Here is a 17,646-nt window from a genome sequence, read left to right on the forward strand (position 1 = left end):
TTTTCACAAACACACAGAAACATGTCTGATTTTGATCAGTGCAAGTCTGTGCGTCCATGCAAAAAATTGGACAGCACTTGGATACCATCACAGACTGCTGGGATAAGCTGGAGAAACTTTATTTTTCACATACAAGAATAACTAATGAAAACTGGTCCAAATGATGGCAAAATTCAAATGAAACTCTGATGAGAATAACTAATGAGCTTCCATCTGTTTTTAATGTCTTTCTCTGAATTTCCACCTTAGAGGCTATTTTGAGCTTTGTAATGCAAGGAGCTTTTTTAAATTCCAAGTGACTTCAACCTAACTGGCTAGGGTAAAACAGATAGTAACTGATGGTAACTAACTGCCTATTTAACCACACTCAGATTTTGTAGGCTACTTATATTGTAGAAACAGTCAAAAATGTATCCCTTTTTGGGGGCAGCTGCATGCCTTGATGTTGTTTACACACAGGCAGTACAAGCGGAGTTTTTTTTCAACAAGCATTCCAAAAATTATCCCCTTAATTAGAGAGGCAAAAATGTATATTCTTTTGAATGCGAATTTTTGTTACTCAACTTAATTAATGATTAATGATATGTAACACCCCAGGTAACTGGTTGTTACAGTGGCATTGCTTTCCACACAGGGAGAGTGATGTCACGCTTGGAAGCGAGGAAGTATCCCTTTGACAGGTATTCAGCTCATACAACACTGTTCTGACTCCAGGCCAGAAGAGGGAGCTCTACACCTGACTTCAGGGGAGCTGCTCTCTCTGATCGGGAGGAGGAGTCAGTTGCTAGGCAGTTGGAGTTCGACAGTTGGTGAGAGGAGAGCGAAGAGAGAGGAAGGAAGGCTGGGGCCGTGGAGACGAGTGATTCTGTGGCTCCTAGGAAGGGAAAAGAAAGCAGAGCAGTCTGAAGGAGACTGAAAGGGAGGAGAAGCGAAGAAGAGTAAAGAGCAGGAGAGAGAAGCTGCTACTGGGCTTCCTCCATGCTGAGCGCAGATACAGGTAGCTTGAAGACCGAGGTTGTGGGGGTAAGTTCATGCCCCATGGCAGAAACAGGCGGACAGCTGATTGCAAGTTACCTGTCCACCACTAACACGCAATGACACAGTAACAGATAGAGCCCGGATCGTGATAGAGATTCTGTTAAAACGCTCGAGCTACCTGTCGTACAAGTAGTGTCCTGTTGTGAATTTGCTTTTTGCTCCCTCTAGTGGTTACTAGTTTTTTGACTCTGGTTTTTCTGTCATTCCTTTTATCCGCACCTAGGTCATTAGTTAGGGGTGTTGCTATATAAGCTCCCTGGACCTTCAGTTCAATGCCTGGCAACGTAGTTATCAGAGCTAGTCTGCTGTGCTCTTGTCTACTGATCCTGGTTCCAGTTATATCAGCTAAGTCTGCCTTTTGCTTTTTGCTATTTGTTTTGGTTTTGTATTTTTGTCCAGCTTGTTCCAAATCTATATCCTGACCTTTGCTGGAAGCTCTAGGGGGCTGGTGTTCTCCCCCCGGACCGTTAGACGGTTCGGGGGTTCTTGAATTTCCAGTGTGGATTTTGATAGGGTTTTTGTTGACCATATAAGTTACCTTTCTTTATTCTGCTATCAGTAAGCGGGCCTCTCTGTGCTAAACCTGGCTCATCTCTGTGTTTGTCATTTCCTCTTACCTCACCGTCATTATTTGTGGGGGGCTTCTATCCAGCTTTGGGGTCCCCTTCTCTGGAGGCAAGAAAGGTCTTTGTTTTCCTCTACTAGGGGTAGCTAGATTCTCCGGCTGGCGCGTGTCATCTAGAATCAACGTAGGAATGATCCCCGGCTACTTCTAGTGTTGGCGTTAGGAGTAGATATATGGTCAACCCAGTTACCACTGCCCTATGAGCTGGATTTTTGTATTCTGCAGACTTCCACGTTCCTCTGAGACCCTCGCCATTGGGGTCATAACAGTTTGCCAGGCCCGTATTAAATGTTTAATGCATTGCAGAAGAGGGATTATAAGAAAGAAGATTCTGAGTTTTTTTTTTCTCCTTCCCCTTTACCTCAGAGTGGCTATGCTTGCTGCAGACATGAATGTCCAGACCTTGATTACAAGTGTGGACCAGCTGGCTACTCGTGTGCAGGGCATACAAGACTATGTTATCAGAAATCCTAGGTCAGAACCTAAAATACCGATTCCTGAACTGTTTTCCGGAGACAGGTTTAAGTTTAGGAATTTTGTGAATAATTGTAAATTGTTTTTGTCCCTGAGACCCTGTTCATCAGGAGATTCTGCTCAGCAAGTCAAAATTGTTATTTCGTTCTTACGGGGCGACCCTCAGGATTGGGCTTTTTCGCTGGCGCCAGGAGATCCGGCATTGGCTGATCTTGATGCGTTTTTTCTGGCGCTCGGTTTACTTTATGAGGAACCCAATCTTGAGATTCAGGCAGAAAAGGCCTTGCTGTCTATGTCTCAGGGGCAGGACGAGGCTGAAGTATATTGCCAAAAATTTCGGAAATGGTCCGTGCTGACACATTGGAACGAGTGTGCACTGGCCGCTAATTTTAGAAATGGCCTTTCTGAAGCCATTAAGAATGTTATGGTGGGTTTTCCCATTCCCACAGGTCTGAATGATACTATGGCACTGGCTATTCAAATTGACCGGCGGTTGCGGGAGCGCAAAACCGCAAATTCCCTCATGGTGTTGTCTGAACAGACACCTAATTCGGTGCAATGTGATAGATTTGATCCCAGGCAGTAAATTTCCTAAGGGAAGACTGTTTAATCTGTCGGTACCTGAACATACCGCTATGCGTTCATATATCAAGGAGTCTCTGGAAAAAGGACATATTCGTCCGTCTTCTTCCCCTCTTGGTGCGGGATTCTTTTTTGTGGCAAAAAAGGACGGATCTTTGAGACCTTGTATTGATTATCGGCTTTTAAATAAGATCACTGTCAAATTTCAGTATCCTTTACCGCTGTTGTCTGACTTGTTTGCCCGGATTAAGGGTGCCAAGTGGTTCACCAAGATAGACCTTCGTGGTGCGTACAACCTTGTGCGCATTAAGCAAGGTGATGAATGGAAAACCGCATTCAATACGCCCGAAGGTCATTTTGAGTACTTGGTGATGCCTTTTGGGCTCTCCAATGCGCCTTCAGTTTTTCAGTCCTTTATGCATGACATTTTCCGGAAGTATCTGGATAAATTTTTGATTGTTTATCTGGATGATATTTTGGTTTTTTCTGATAATTGGGATTCGCATGTGGAGCAGGTCAGGTTGGTCTTTAAAATTTTGCGTGAAAATTCTTTGTTTGTCAAGGGCTCAAAGTGTCTCTTTGGTGTACAGAAGGTTCCCTTTTTGGGGTTCATTTTTTCCCCTTCTGCTGTGGAGATGGACCCAGTCAAGGTCCGAGCTATTCTTGATTGGACTCAGCCCTCGTCAGTTAAGAGTCTTCAGAAGTTCTTGGGCTTCGCTAACTTCTACCGTCGTTTTATCGCTAATTTTTCTAGCATTGTGAAACCTTTGACGGATATGACCAAGAAGGGCTCCGATGTAGCTAACTGGTGCCAGCGGTTTGCTCTTGCCCTTGCCTGTCCCGAAGAGACCTTGGACACATATCTCCATGGATTTCATTTCTGATCTTCCGCTATCTCAGGGCATGTCCGTTATCTGGGTGATATGTGATCGCTTCTCCAAGATGGTCCATTTGGTTCCTTTACCTAAGCTGCCTTCCTCTTCCGATCTGGTTCCTGTGTTTTTCCAGAACGTGGTTCGTTTGCACGGCATCCCTGAGAATATTGTGTCAGACAGAGGATCCCAGTTCGTTTCCAGGTTCTGGCGATCCTTTTGTAGTAGGATGGGCATTGATTTGTCGTTTTCGTCTGCTTTCCATCCTCAGACTAATGGACAGACGGAGCGAACCAATCAGACTTTGGAGGCTTATTTGAGGTGTTTTGTCTCTGCTGATCAGGACGATTGGGTGACATTCTTGCCGTTGGCTGAGTTTGCCCTTAATAATCGGGCTAGTTCCGCCACCTTGGTTTCGCCTTTTTTCTGCAACTCTGGTTTCCATCCTCGCTTTTCTTCGGGTCATGTGGAGCCTTCTGACTGTCCTGGGGTGGATTCTGTGGTGGATAGGTTGCAGCAGATCTGGAATCATGTGGTGGACAACTTGAAGTTGTCACAGGAGAAGGCTCAGCGCTTTGCCAACCGCCGCCGCGGTGTGGGTCCCAGACTACGCGTTGGGGATTTGGTATGGCTTTCTTCCCGCTTTGTTCCTATGAAGGTCTCCTCTCCCAAATTTAAACCTCGTTTTATTGGGCCTTACAAGATATTGGAAATCCTTAATCCTGTATCTTTTCGTCTGGATCTTCCTGTGTCGTTTGCTATTCACAATGTATTTCATAGGTCCTTGTTGCGGCGGTACATTGTGCCTGTAGTTCCTTCTGCTGAGCCTCCTGCTCCGGTGTTGGTTGAGGGCGAGTTGGAGTACGTGGTGGAGAAGATCTTGGATTCTCGCCTCTCCAGGCGGAGGTTTCAGTACCTGGTCAAGTGGAAGGGCTATGGTCAGGAGGATAATTCCTGGGTGGTCGCCTCTGATGTTCATGCGGCCGATTTAGTTCGTGCCTTTCATGCCGCTCATCCTGATCGCCCTGGTGGTCGTGGTGAGGGTTCGGTGACCCCTCACTAAGGGGGGGGTACTGTTGTGAATTTGCTTTTTGCTCCCTCTAGTGGTTACTAGTTTTTTGACTCTGGTTTTTCTGTCATTCCTTTTATCCGCACCTGGGTCGTTAGTTAGGGGTGTTGCTATATAAGCTCCCTGGACCTTCAGTTCAATGCCTGGCAACGTAGTTATCAGAGCTAGTCTGCTGTGCTCTTGTCTACTGATCCTGGTTCCAGTTATATCAGCTAAGTCTGCCTTTTGCTTTTTGCTATTTGTTTTGGTTTTGTATTTTTGTCCAGCTTGTTCCAAATCTATATCCTGACCTTTGCTGGAAGCTCTAGGGGGCTGGTGTTCTCCCCCCGGACCGTTAGACGGTTCGGGGGTTCTTGAATTTCCAGTGTGGATTTTGATAGGGTTTTTGTTGACCATATAAGTTACCTTTCTTTATTCTGCTATCAGTAAGCGGGCCTCTCTGTGCTAAACCTGGCTCATCTCTGTGTTTGTCATTTCCTCTTACCTCACCGTCATTATTTGTGGGGGGCTTCTATCCAGCTTTGGGGTCCCCTTCTCTGGAGGCAAGAAAGGTCTTTGTTTTCCTCTACTAGGGGTAGCTAGATTCTCCGGCTGGCGCGTGTCATCTAGAATCAACGTAGGAATGATCCCCGGCTACTTCTAGTGTTGGCGTTAGGAGTAGATATATGGTCAACCCAGTTACCACTGCCCTATGAGCTGGATTTTTGTATTCTGCAGACTTCCACGTTCCTCTGAGACCCTCGCCATTGGGGTCATAACAGTGTCCTACCTAAAGGGGGACAGAGAGAAAAACGTGAGAACCTTGTGTGAGGCCTAAGGCAGCAAGGGACTACAACACCACAGCGCTAGAAGGAAGGCCTCCAACCCCACCTGGTTAGAGGGATTCCCAGTTCGCTTCCAAGCTGGCCGGACCACACCAGCATCCGTGATCCTGTACCTTGGACTGTGACTGCCTTGAACCAAGTAAAGAGGTAAAGAGACTGCAACCCTGTGTCCTCCGTTTCTTGCTACACCACCTATCACCATCTTCATCTATTACACCGGGAGCCCTGGGGACCCAGCTTCACCTGTGGGAAGCCATACCATCCCTGCTGCCATAACATCACCCCAGTGGACCCCTTTGCGGTCACATGCCTACGCATTATGAGCAGACTTGCTCAATACAGGTGAATTGAGCAAGGCTGGACACTTCTAGTCAGAATGTGGCCAGAAGAATCCAAATTGCATATTTTCGGTCACATGACTTCCTACTCCCGCCTCTGGCACTGGAGAATCCTAACAGCAGGCAGTGCTCATGCTGTCATTGTTCACAAGTCTGCAGTCACATAGAATGACTGCAGACTTGTATTCCAGGACTGGACAACTAACTCCTTCACGATGATGTGATTTTCCATTTTTTGCGTATTCATTTTTTTCTCCCCTTCTTCAAAGAGCCATAACTTTTTATTTTACTGTCAATATGGCAGTTCGATGTCTAGGTTTTTGCTGGACAAGTTGTACTTTGAACGACCCCATTAATTTTACCATATAATGTATTGTAAAACGGGAAAAAAATTTCCAAGTGCAGTGAAATTGCAAAAAAAGTGCTATTCCACAATTGTTTTTTTTCTAGCAAGTTTACTAAATGCTAAAATTGACCTGATATCTGCTGCCACCAGTGCCAATGGAACATGTCCAGTTTTGCAACTACATCCTGTCCATCATCTCATCTATATGGCATTGCTCCTGCCAGGGCTGTCGTTGCTGGCCTTATTGTTAACAATTTAATATGCAAATTGCCTCTTCAGGGAGGAAGAGAACTTGACCTCTAGTTCCACCTATTGGAAGTGGCAATACTACAAGTCAATATTGACTCTTTAACAAGCCTTGCAATATGACTTAGGCTAAGAGCCGAATCTTAAAAAAGTTTTTCAGTGCAGCCAGCTGTGTTTGCATTACAGAGCTTAAAAGGAGTTAAAAGGGGTTCAACACAGTCTTAGGAGACCTTAAAGTGATACACATGTAATTTTCGAGCAATAGGACGCTTTGCAGTGGTGAGAGTTATAACCTTTTGCTTTGATGACTGCTTTGCATACTCTTGGCATTCTCTTGATGAGCTTCAAGAGGTAGTCACTGGGAACAGTTTTCACTTCACAGGTGTGCCCTGTCAGGTTTGATAAGTGGGATTTCATGCCTTATAAATGGGGTTGGGACCATCAGTTGTGTTGTGCAGAAGTCTGGTGGATACACAGCTGACAGTCCTACTGAATAGACTGTTAGAATTTGTATCATAGCAAGAAAAAAGCAGCTAAGTAAAGAAAAACGAGTGGCCATAATTACTTTAAGAAATAAAGGTCAGTCAGTCCGAAAAATTGGGAAAACTTTGAAAGTGCAGTTGCAAAAACCATCAAGCGCTACAAAGAAACTGGCTCACATGAGGACCGCCCCAGGAAAGGAAGACCAAGAATCACCTCTGCTTCTGATGATAAGTTTATCCGAGTCACCAGCCTCAGAAATCGCAGGTTAACAGCAGCTCAGATTTAGAGATGAGGTCAATGCCACACAGAGTTCTAGCAGCAGACGCATCACTACAGCAACTGTTAAGAGGAGACTTTGTGCAGCAGGCCTTCATGGTAACATAGCTGCTAGGAAACCACTGCTAAGGACAGGCAACAAGCAGAAGAGACTTGTTTGGGCTAAAGAACAGAAGGAATTGACATTAGACCAGTGGAAATCTGTGCTTTGGTCTGATGAGTTCAAATTTAAAATCTTTGGTTCCAACCACCCTGTCTTTGTGAGATGCAGAAAAGGTGAACGGATGGACATGGAGAAGGAGGTGTGCTGTTGTGGGGGTGCTTTGCTGGTGACACCAACAGGATTTATTCAAAATTGAAGGCATACTGAACCAGCATGGCTACCACAGCATCTTGCAGCGGCATGCTATTCCATCTGGTTTGCGTTTAGTTGGACCATCATTTATTTTTCAACAGGACAATGACCCCAAACACACCTTCAGGCTGTGTAAGGGCTACTTGACCAAGAAAGAGAGTGATGGGGTGCTACGCCAGATGACCTGGCCTCCACAGTCACCAGACCTGACCCAATCAAGATGGTTGGGGTGAGCTGGACCACAGAGTGAAGGCAAAAGGGTCAACAAGTGATAAGCATCTCTGGGAACTCCTTCAAGATTGTTGGAAGACCATTCAAGGTGACTACCTCTTAAAGCTCATCAAGAGAATGCCAAGAGTGTGCAAAGCAGTCATCAAAGCAAAAGGTGGCTACTTTGAAGAACCTAGAATATAAGACATAATTTCAGTTGTTTCACACTTTTTTGTTAAGTATATAATTCCACATGTGTTAATTCATAGTTTTGATGCCTTCAGTGTGAATGTACAATTTTCATGGTCATGAAAATACAGAAAAATCTTTAAATGAGAAGATGTGTCCAAACTTTTGGTTTGTACTGTATATATATGTACAGTATATATATATATATATAGTATATATATATATATATATATAACTATTAAAATTCATCTGGTTCTGTAAATATATGCCAAAAATTTGATTTGCAGCTGATATATGTATATACACTCACTGGCCACTTTATTAGGTACACCTGTCCAACTTCTTGTTAACACGTAATTTCTAATCAGCCAATCACATGGCAGCAACTCAGTGCATTTAGGCATGTAGACATGGTCAAGACAATCTCCTGCAGTTCAAACCGAGCATCAGTATGGGGAAGAAAGGTGATTTGAGTGCCTTTGAACGTGGCATGGTTGTTGGTGCCAGAAGGGCTGGTCTGAGTATTTCAGAAACTGCTGATCTACTGGGATTTTCACGCACAACCATCTCTAGGGTTTACAGAGAATGGTCCGAAAAAGAAAAAAAATCCAGTGAGCGGCAGTTCTGTGGGCGGAAATGCCTTGTTGATGCCAGAGGTCAGAGGAAATTGGGCAGACTGGTTCGAGCTGATAGAAAGGCAACAGTGACTCAAATCGCCACCCGTTACAACCAAGGTAGGCCTAAGAGCATCTCTGAACGCACAGTGTGTCGAACTTTGAGGCAGATGGGCTACAGCAGCAGAAGACCACACTGGGTACCACTCCTTTCAGCTAAGAACAGGAAACTGAGGCTACAATTTGTACAAGCTCATCGAAATTGGACAGTAGAAGATTGGAAAAACGTTGCTTGGTCTGATGAGTCTCAATTTCTGCTGCGACATTCGGATGGTAGGGTCAGAATTTGGCGTAAACAACATGAAAGCATGGATCCATCCTGCCTTGTATGGAGCATCTTTGGGATGTGCAGCCGACAAATCTGCGGCAACTGTGTGATGCCATCATGTCAATATGGACCAAAATCTCTGAGGAATGCTTCCAGCACCTTGTTGAATCTATGCCACGAAGAATTGAGGCAGTTCTGAAGGCAAAAGGGGGTCCAACCCGTTACTAGCATGGTGTACCTAATAAAGTGGCCGGTGAGTGTATTTTTTAATCCCGCTCTGCCTACTACTTCACTACATACAAGCAGTCCCTCGCCGGCTTCAAGTCCACGCTAACTGCCACAAAACTAACTTACTTCTCATCTCTCATATCCTCCCTGTCTCACAACCCTAAACAGCTTTTCAACACATTCAATTGTCTACTCCGTCCCCCCGCACCCCTCCCTCCCCTCTCATTTCTGCTGAAGACTTTGCCTCTTTCTTTAAACAGAAGATCGATACGATCAGAGAAAGCTTTGGCCCACAGCGCCCAATGCCCCTCTTATCTTCTCAACCCTGTTCCTCCAAACCCAGCTTCTCCACCATGGCAGAAGATCAGCTCTCCACCCTCCTGTCAAAATCACACCTCACCACTTGCACACTTGATCCACTCCCCACCCACCGCATCCCTAACCTTGCCACGGTCTTCATCCCAACCCTAACACACCTCTTCAACCTCTCACTCACAACAGGTGTCTTCCCCTCATTCTTCAAACATGCCAAGATCACACCCATCATCAAATCCCTCGACCCATCCTCTGTGTTTAGCTATCGCCCGATATCTCTTCTCCCTTATGCCTCAAAATTACTGAAACAACATGTCCATCTTGAACTGTCCGATCAACTCTCCTCCTGCTCCCTCTTTGACCGGTTACAATCTGGCTTCCGACCCCATCACTCAACTGAAACTGCCCTTACTAAAGTCACCAATGACCTACTAACTGCCAAGAGCAAGCAACACTACTCCTGGACCTATCTTCTGCCTTTGACACTGTGGACCACTCTCTTCTGCTACAGATCCTCTCATCTCTTGGCATCACAGACTTGGCCCTATCATGGATCTTGTCCTATCTGACAGACCGAACTTTCAGTGTCTCCCTCCCCTGCGCCACCTCCTCACTCTACCCCTTGTCTGTCGGTGTTCCTCAAGGCTCTGTTCTAGGACTCCTACTCTTCTCCATCTACACCTTCGGCCTGGGACAGCTCATAGAATCCCACGGTATGCAGTATCATCTCTACTCCGATGACATGCAGATCTACCTATCCGGACCTGACCTCACCTCCTTACTTACCAAAATCCCACACTGTCTGTCTGCTATCTCAGCCTTCTTTTCTGCTCGATTTCTAAAACTGAACATGGATAAAACTGAATTCATCATCTTTCCCCATCTCACTCTACCCCTCCACTTGACCTATCTATCAATGTCAATGGCTGCTCACTTCCCCAGTCCCACACGCTCGGTGCCTCGGGGTGATCCTCGACTCTGTCCTCTCTTTCAAGCCACATATCCAAGCCCTTGACTCCACCTGCCATCTCAAACTGAAAAATATCTCACAGATCCACGCATTCCTTGACCACAACACCACAAAAACCCTAGTGCATGCCCTTATCTCCCACCTTGACTACTGCAACCTCCTACTCTCTGGCCTCCCCTATAGCACTCTGACACCAATGCAATCCATCCTACACTCTGCTGTCTGACTAACCTACCTGTCTCCCCGCTATTCCCCAGCCTCTCCCCTATGCCAAGCCCTTCACTGGCTTCATATCGCTCAGAGACTCCAGTTCAAAACTCTTACAATGACATACAAAGCCATCCACAACCTGTCTCCTCCATACATCTGTGACATGGTCTCCCGGTGTTTACCTACATGCAACCTCTGATCCTCTCAAGATCTCCTTCTCTACTTCCTTCTCATCTCTTCTTCCCACAACCGCATCCAAGACTTCACCGGTGCTTCCCCCATACTCTGGAAATCTCTACCACAACACATCAGACTCTCGCCTACCATAGAAACCTTCAAAAAGAACCTGAAGACACCCCTTCCCACAAGCCTACAGCCTGCAGTGATCATCAACCTACTCAACCGCCGCACAACCAGCTTTACCCTCTCCTAGTGTAGCCTCACCCATCCTCTGCAGACTGTGAGCCCTCACGGGCAGGGTCCCCCCTCCTTATGTACCTGTGTGCCTTGTTTCTTGCTCATGTTTAATTGTATTTGTCTATATTTGCCCCCTTTTCACATGTAAAGCGCCATGGAATAAATGGCGCTATAAAAATGTATAATAATAATAATAACAGTTAATATGTGATCATTAGTGTTGAGCATTCCGATACCGCAAGTATCGGGTATCGGCCGATACTTGCGGGTATCGGAATTCCGATACCGAGATCCGATACTTTTGTGGTATCGGGTATCGGTATCGAAACAACATTAATGTGTAAAATAAAGAATTAAAATAAAAAATATTGCTATACTCACCTCTCCGACGCAGCCTGGACCTCACCGAGGGAACCGGCAGCGTTCTTTGCTTAAAATGCGCGCGTTTACTTCCTTCCGTGACGTCACGGCTTCTGATTGGTCGTGTGCCGTCCATGTGGCCACGACGCGACCAATCACAGCAAGCCGTGACGTAATTTTCAGGTCCTCAATGCCTAATTCTAGGCATTCAGGATTTTAAAATTACGTTCCGGCTTGTGATTGGTCGCGTCGCGGTCACATGGGCGACGCGACCAATCACAAGCCGTGACGTCACGGGAGGCAGGAAACGCGCGCATTTTAAAATTACGTCACGGCTTGTGATTGGTTGCGTGCCGCCCATGTGACCGCGACGCGACCAATCACAGCAAGCCGTGACGTAATTTCAGGTCCTGAATGCCTAATTCTGCATTCAGGACCTGAAATTACGTCACGGCTTGCTGTGATTGGTCGCGTCGCGGCCACATGGGCGGCACGCGACCAATCAGAAGCCGTGACGTCACGGAAGGAAGTAAACGCGCGCATTTTAAGCAAAGAACGCTGCCGGTTCCCTCGGTGAGGTCCAGGCTGCGTCGGAGAGGTGAGTATAGCAATATTTTTTATTTTAATTCTTTATTTTACACATTGATATGGATCCCAGGGCCTGAAGGAGAGTTTCCTCTCCTTCAGACCCTGGGAACCATCAGGGATACCGTCCAATACTTGAGTCCCATTGACTTGTATTGGTATCGGGTATCGGTATCGGATTAGATCCGATACTTTGCCGGTATCGGCCGATACTTTCCGATACCGATACTTTCAAGTATCGGACGGTATCGCTCAACACTAGTGATCATGCATGTTTCTGATTTTTTAACACACATTTTAATGTTACAAGAAAAACCTTACAAGCCCTCTGCATAAGTTTGCATTCAGGTGCTGCAGATGAGGTGTGCTTGTTTGGCTGCTATCCTTCTGACTGCATCTCAATTTTTTTCACTAAACATGAGCTCTGTCTTTAACAAAAGTACATTATTTTGGTGTTTTTTAGAATTTCTTCCTATGCGACTGGTCAATGGCAATCATGCATGTGCTGGACGGGTAGAAATTTACTACAACAATACCTGGGGAACAGTATGTGATGATGTTTGGACCATCAATAATGCACATGTTGTATGCAGACAGATGGGCTGTGGATATGGAATTTCTGCTTTGCATTCTGCATATTTTGGACAAGGCTCTGGTAGCATTCTGCTAGATGATGTGAGCTGTACAGGAAGTGAACAGTACTTGTGGCAGTGCAGTCACAATGGTTGGGGCTCCCATAACTGCAATCATGGAGAGGATGCTGGCGTCATCTGTTCAGGTATGTTTACTGAGGTACTACAACATTCCTAAATGTCAGCCATGCAATGCCATTGTGCAGGATACATTATAAGGCAATGCAGCTCCAAACCAGCAGTGTCTTCTTCCAGGATCATCAGTGGGGTCCTCAGGAGTCATTTGATTGGTTAGAAAAATCCTTTAGTATGTCCATGTGTAAGGAAATATAGTCTTAGTAATGTATTCCATACAAGGCTTTGAGCATGTGCTTATCAAACAGGGTATTTAAAAAAAACCTGTCACCATGTCAAAAGTGACCAGTTTTTCTCTAATTTTATGCTCCCTTGAGTATGATTTTTTTCTTGATTTTTAAAACACACCATACAGTTCCAGTGATATGGACTTTTTAATTTAGTGCTATTTTTATGGGTTTTGCCAAGGGTGCACAGCTAATAGGATTTTGGGGGTTGTCTTTAGGCTGCTCTGTATTTTTACTTTGTGAGCTTTGAAAAGAATATAAAAATAGCACTGAATAAAAAGGCCCATATCTCTGGAATTGTATGATGGATTATAAGGCCTCAGGCACACTTTGAGTATTTGGTAAGTTTTTTACCTCAGTATTTGTAATTCAAAACCAGCAGTGGGTACATGGTGACGTGTTTCTATTATACTTTTCCTCTCACTGTGACACTCCTGGTTTTGACTTACAAATACTGAGGTAAAAAACTCACCAAATACTAAACGTGTGCACATGGCCTACAAAAAATCAAAACTGACATATACAGGAGAGTAGTGGAAATAATATAAAATAAAAAACTGGCAATTTTTGATCTGGTCACAGGTCCCTTTAAAGCCGTAAGACACATCGCTTTGTAGATACTACTGTATATGACATTGGTGCTAGAGTAGTGATGAGTGAACGTGATCTGATAAGGTGTTATCTCAGCATGCAGGGATTGCCTAACAAACAAGCAATCCATGCATGTGTTGCAGCTGTCGAACAACCGCGAGGCATGCAGCAGCGGCTACACAAATATCGCACTACGAAGATACTATATTAGCGCACAATCATGTTCGGATAACACCTTATCCGAGCACGTTCGCTCATCAATATGCTAGAGCTAATAGTTGCAACTCATGTCATGAATCAGAGGAGATGCCAATATACAAGCAAAGTGTCAGCAGGAAATGACTGGGAGAAGCAGGTATAGTAAGTAATCCAGTTACATAATGCAATTAATTATTAAATTGCTCAATTGAAGGCATAACTGTATACCCTTTTTAAGGCCAATCATTCCCTACTTGGAGATGAAGCCAGAGTAAACTAAAGAACCAGTTGAAAGGACCTTCTGCAAGACTCAATATATAAATTCATCCCAGTTAAACATTGAGTCGTTAAACTATGGGAACCATGTTAAGTTGAGATTTGTGAAGACCAAAGACAATAAAATCCTTATCTGCCACATGTTCTCTCTCTCATATGGTATTTTGGGTGTGTCTTAAGGGAAAAGTACCATCAGAAAACCGCCCATTGTTTAAATCAGGAATTTGTGATAAATGTATTCTTTAAAATTTTGATAAGGTTTTCTTTTCTATTCTCCATTTCATTAACAATATATATAAAAAAAAAATCACATACCTTACAATTTTCATACTGGCCACTATATATTACACAGGATTCACAGGATGCACCATAGAACCGTCTGTCAGTCATTGCCAGGGCCGAGATTACAGCCTCCCCACACTATGCATTCAGACGTGACTGAAGCTGCGCCACTTGCACCTCTATGACAGAAAGGACGTGGCTGCCTGGAGGAGGAATAAAGTTAATTTCCTCCCTGCAGCCAGTATTTCAGTGCGGTGACCACACGGCTTCAGAACGATATCAACCTGCAGATTTACCCCAAATCTTTTCTTTACAAGACAGGTTCTCTTCACATTCTGGTCAAGTAGGACATTGTTTTCAAGTGTCTGTGAAAATAATGGAAATATCCATGATTTTTTTAAAACTAAAGCTTGACATTTGAGAGTTAGAACATGGACAGGATGTAAAGAATACCAGCTAAGAATTTTACATTCCTCATTTCATTGTTACTGCAGCCACTTAAATCGTCAGTGGCAGTCAGGAACATCATGGAAGGGACAAAATGATTCAGTATTCTGTTACAAAATGTACCACTTCAATGCTAATTATGTGTATACTGTGTTATAATTTTCAGGTGTTCCTGGTACAACTTCAACAACTCCAACAGGTAGGATTGAAATACTGTATATTAATTGGAAAGTAGCCAAATATGACACTTCTATCTTATTTAGCAAAAGAAAATAGGGCAAACACATTTTAAAATAGTAAACATATTACCTTTAAGTCCTAAAAATAATACTCAAGTTGAAGGCTGAAAATAAATCTAAAATGTATTGTCTAAAGTGCCAATGCCTATCAATTTGGAGGCTCCTATCCGGTAGAAGTCACCCATGATGATGGTGAAATCTATATAAAAATCGACACACTGCACACACACACATTTTATTGTGTGCGTCTTTGCGCATCACTGTTTCCAGACTAGCATCCTACTGCACATGATTGCATGGTTACAACTATCACATTCAATGACAATTAATAGTGATATGTGGATTTTCATGTTTAAATTAAATGAGAAGAAATTATAACATAATTATGTCTGTTCTGTCCTCACTAAATGAGGCAGGCTCATGTAGCTATCCAGTCAGCTAAACCGCTATACCGGGTCCAATAAGGAGACTGTGGTTGAGTCTGTGCTTTATTAAACGTATTGGTATATTGATGCGGTGAAACTGTGAACAATGATATACATGGAATCAGTACATGGTATAGAACGATACATACTACACATGATAAACATTATGCATTATATTTAGAAGGCTAGTAACTGAACTAGGAGTGCAACTGGTTAAGCTAGGCTAATATAGAGCAGAAATATCTAGAGAAAAAACATAAAGACATACCGGCAATGCAATCGCAAGGGGAATGAAGTGTAAGCGTCTTCCCTGGAAGGCAAACTAGAGGAAGTGAATGAAAACTGGAGGGAAATGTGGGCTGAGCTACCATAATGCATTGCAAAGGAGGATCAGACATAAAAAATACATAGCAGAAAAATAGAACAGTCAACATATCTCTGACCGCTAGAGGGAGCCAAAGCACTACAGATAAAGGTATGAATATATCAAGTCCTGTATACTGGCTGAGAAACTGCAAATTATACAAACAGATAATGGAGGTAACAATTTAGATGGCGGAGACAGAACACTCCCCGTCTGACATCAATGGATGTCACTACTCCTTTCTTCCGAAGGCAACAATAGGACCAGTTCAGATACCGGTCTGGAAAATGTCTTAGGTTCATTCCCTTTGGTCATCCTTAGTTCAACTTTGCGGACATTGCCATCCTTGCTGGGGAACGTTGCGGTAACTAGACCAAGTGGCCACTGGTTCCGGTGAATTTGACAGTCCTTCACAAGAACAAGGTCACCTACGTTCAGATTAGGTTTAGTAGATTGCCACTTCGTACGTGGCTGCAGAGTAGACAAATATTGTTTGCGCCACCTGTCCCAGAAAGTATTTGCAAGACTTTGTACCTGTCTCCATTGGCGCTTGTAGAGGTCCTTAGCGTCGAATCCTCCTGGAGGGGCACTGGACAGTCCCGTTTTCTGGGTAAGTAGAGTAGCTGGAGTCAATAACAAGGGCTCCTCAGGGTCGTTAGGAACTGGAACCAGGGGTCTTACGTTAATTATAGCTGCAGCTTCTGCCATGAAGGTGATGAGGCTTTCATGGGTGAGCCTCGCTGCCCCTTCTTGAAGAAGAGTGGAGTCAAGAATTCTCCGTACTAGACCAATCATTCGCTCCCAAGATCCTCCCATATGTGAAGAATGAGGTGGGTTGAATGACCATGTGCAACTTTGGTCACTGAGGAACCTCTCAAGTGTCTTATAGTCTAGATTTGAAGGTATTCCCAATTCCTTTGCTGCACCGACGAAGTTGGTACCTCTGTCTGAGCGTATGTGCTTGATAGGACCACGGATGGCAATAAAGCGTCTTAAGGCATTGATGAAGCTTGACGTGTCGAGGGACTCAATGACCTCTATGTGGACGGCTCTGATTGACATGCAAGTGAACATGACTGCCCAACGTTTACTATTGGCTTGGCCGCCTCTAGTACGACGTGTAACAACTGACCAAGGCCCGAACACATCGAGACCAACGCTGGTAAAGGGAGGGTCTGGGCTGAGTCTATCTGCTGGTAGGTCAGCCATCTTTTGAGTTTGAGTCGAACCACGAAGCTTACGGCAGGTAATACATTTGTAGATGACACTACTGATGAGTCTCTTTGCACCAACGATCCACACACCGGCAGACCTGATGGCTCCTTCAGTAAATAGTCTTCCTTGGTGCTTGACCAGATTGTGGTAATGTTGTACGATTAGGTAGGCAACATGACATTTTCCGGGAAGTATAAGAGGGAATTTCTCCACAAACCCCATCTCAGCTTCTTTGAGTCGGCCTCCTACTCTCAGTAGGCCACTGTTGTCGATGAATGGGTCGAGTTTTCTCAATACGCTGCTCACTGGTATTGGAGCTTTGTTGATAAGACATTGGATTTCTGCAAGGTAGGATTCTCTTTGAACAGTGAGGATGATGTGATTTCTAGAGAACTCTAAGTCGGAGGTAACATAGGTATTTTTACAAAGATGCCAACCTTTACATTTTTCTGTGCCACAAGTTCTGGTGGTCTTGAATGAGCGAGCTATATGAGTCAGGCAGGTAATAGCTCGAGTAAGTGACTTCCAACTTGAGAATCTGTCGAACCTGCAAGATCCAAGCTGGATGACAGAGGTCATTGTATGAAGTGTAGACACCTGAGGGCGGATTTCAACATCTGAGTCCTCTCCTACTAGTTCAAAGGTGTCTGGAAAACATTCC

The 17,646-nt window shown here is 44.5% G+C and overlaps 1 protein-coding gene across 1 annotated transcript in view; it reads left to right on the top strand.

Moving 5' to 3' along the window:
- The window catches only part of LOC143807533 (scavenger receptor cysteine-rich domain-containing protein DMBT1-like), a 430,549-nt gene that overhangs the window by 315,162 nt on the left and 97,741 nt on the right, over window positions 1-17,646 (top strand). The window contains exons 21-22 of the mRNA XM_077289172.1: window positions 12,418-12,732; window positions 14,909-14,941. Coding sequence (XP_077145287.1) covers window positions 12,418-12,732; window positions 14,909-14,941 — 348 coding nt within the window. The remainder of the gene's footprint in view (window positions 1-12,417; window positions 12,733-14,908; window positions 14,942-17,646) is intronic.

The sequence above is a fragment of the Ranitomeya variabilis genome, chromosome 2, assembly GCF_051348905.1.
Source record: "Ranitomeya variabilis isolate aRanVar5 chromosome 2, aRanVar5.hap1, whole genome shotgun sequence".
Lineage (NCBI taxonomy): Eukaryota > Metazoa > Chordata > Amphibia > Anura > Dendrobatidae > Ranitomeya > Ranitomeya variabilis.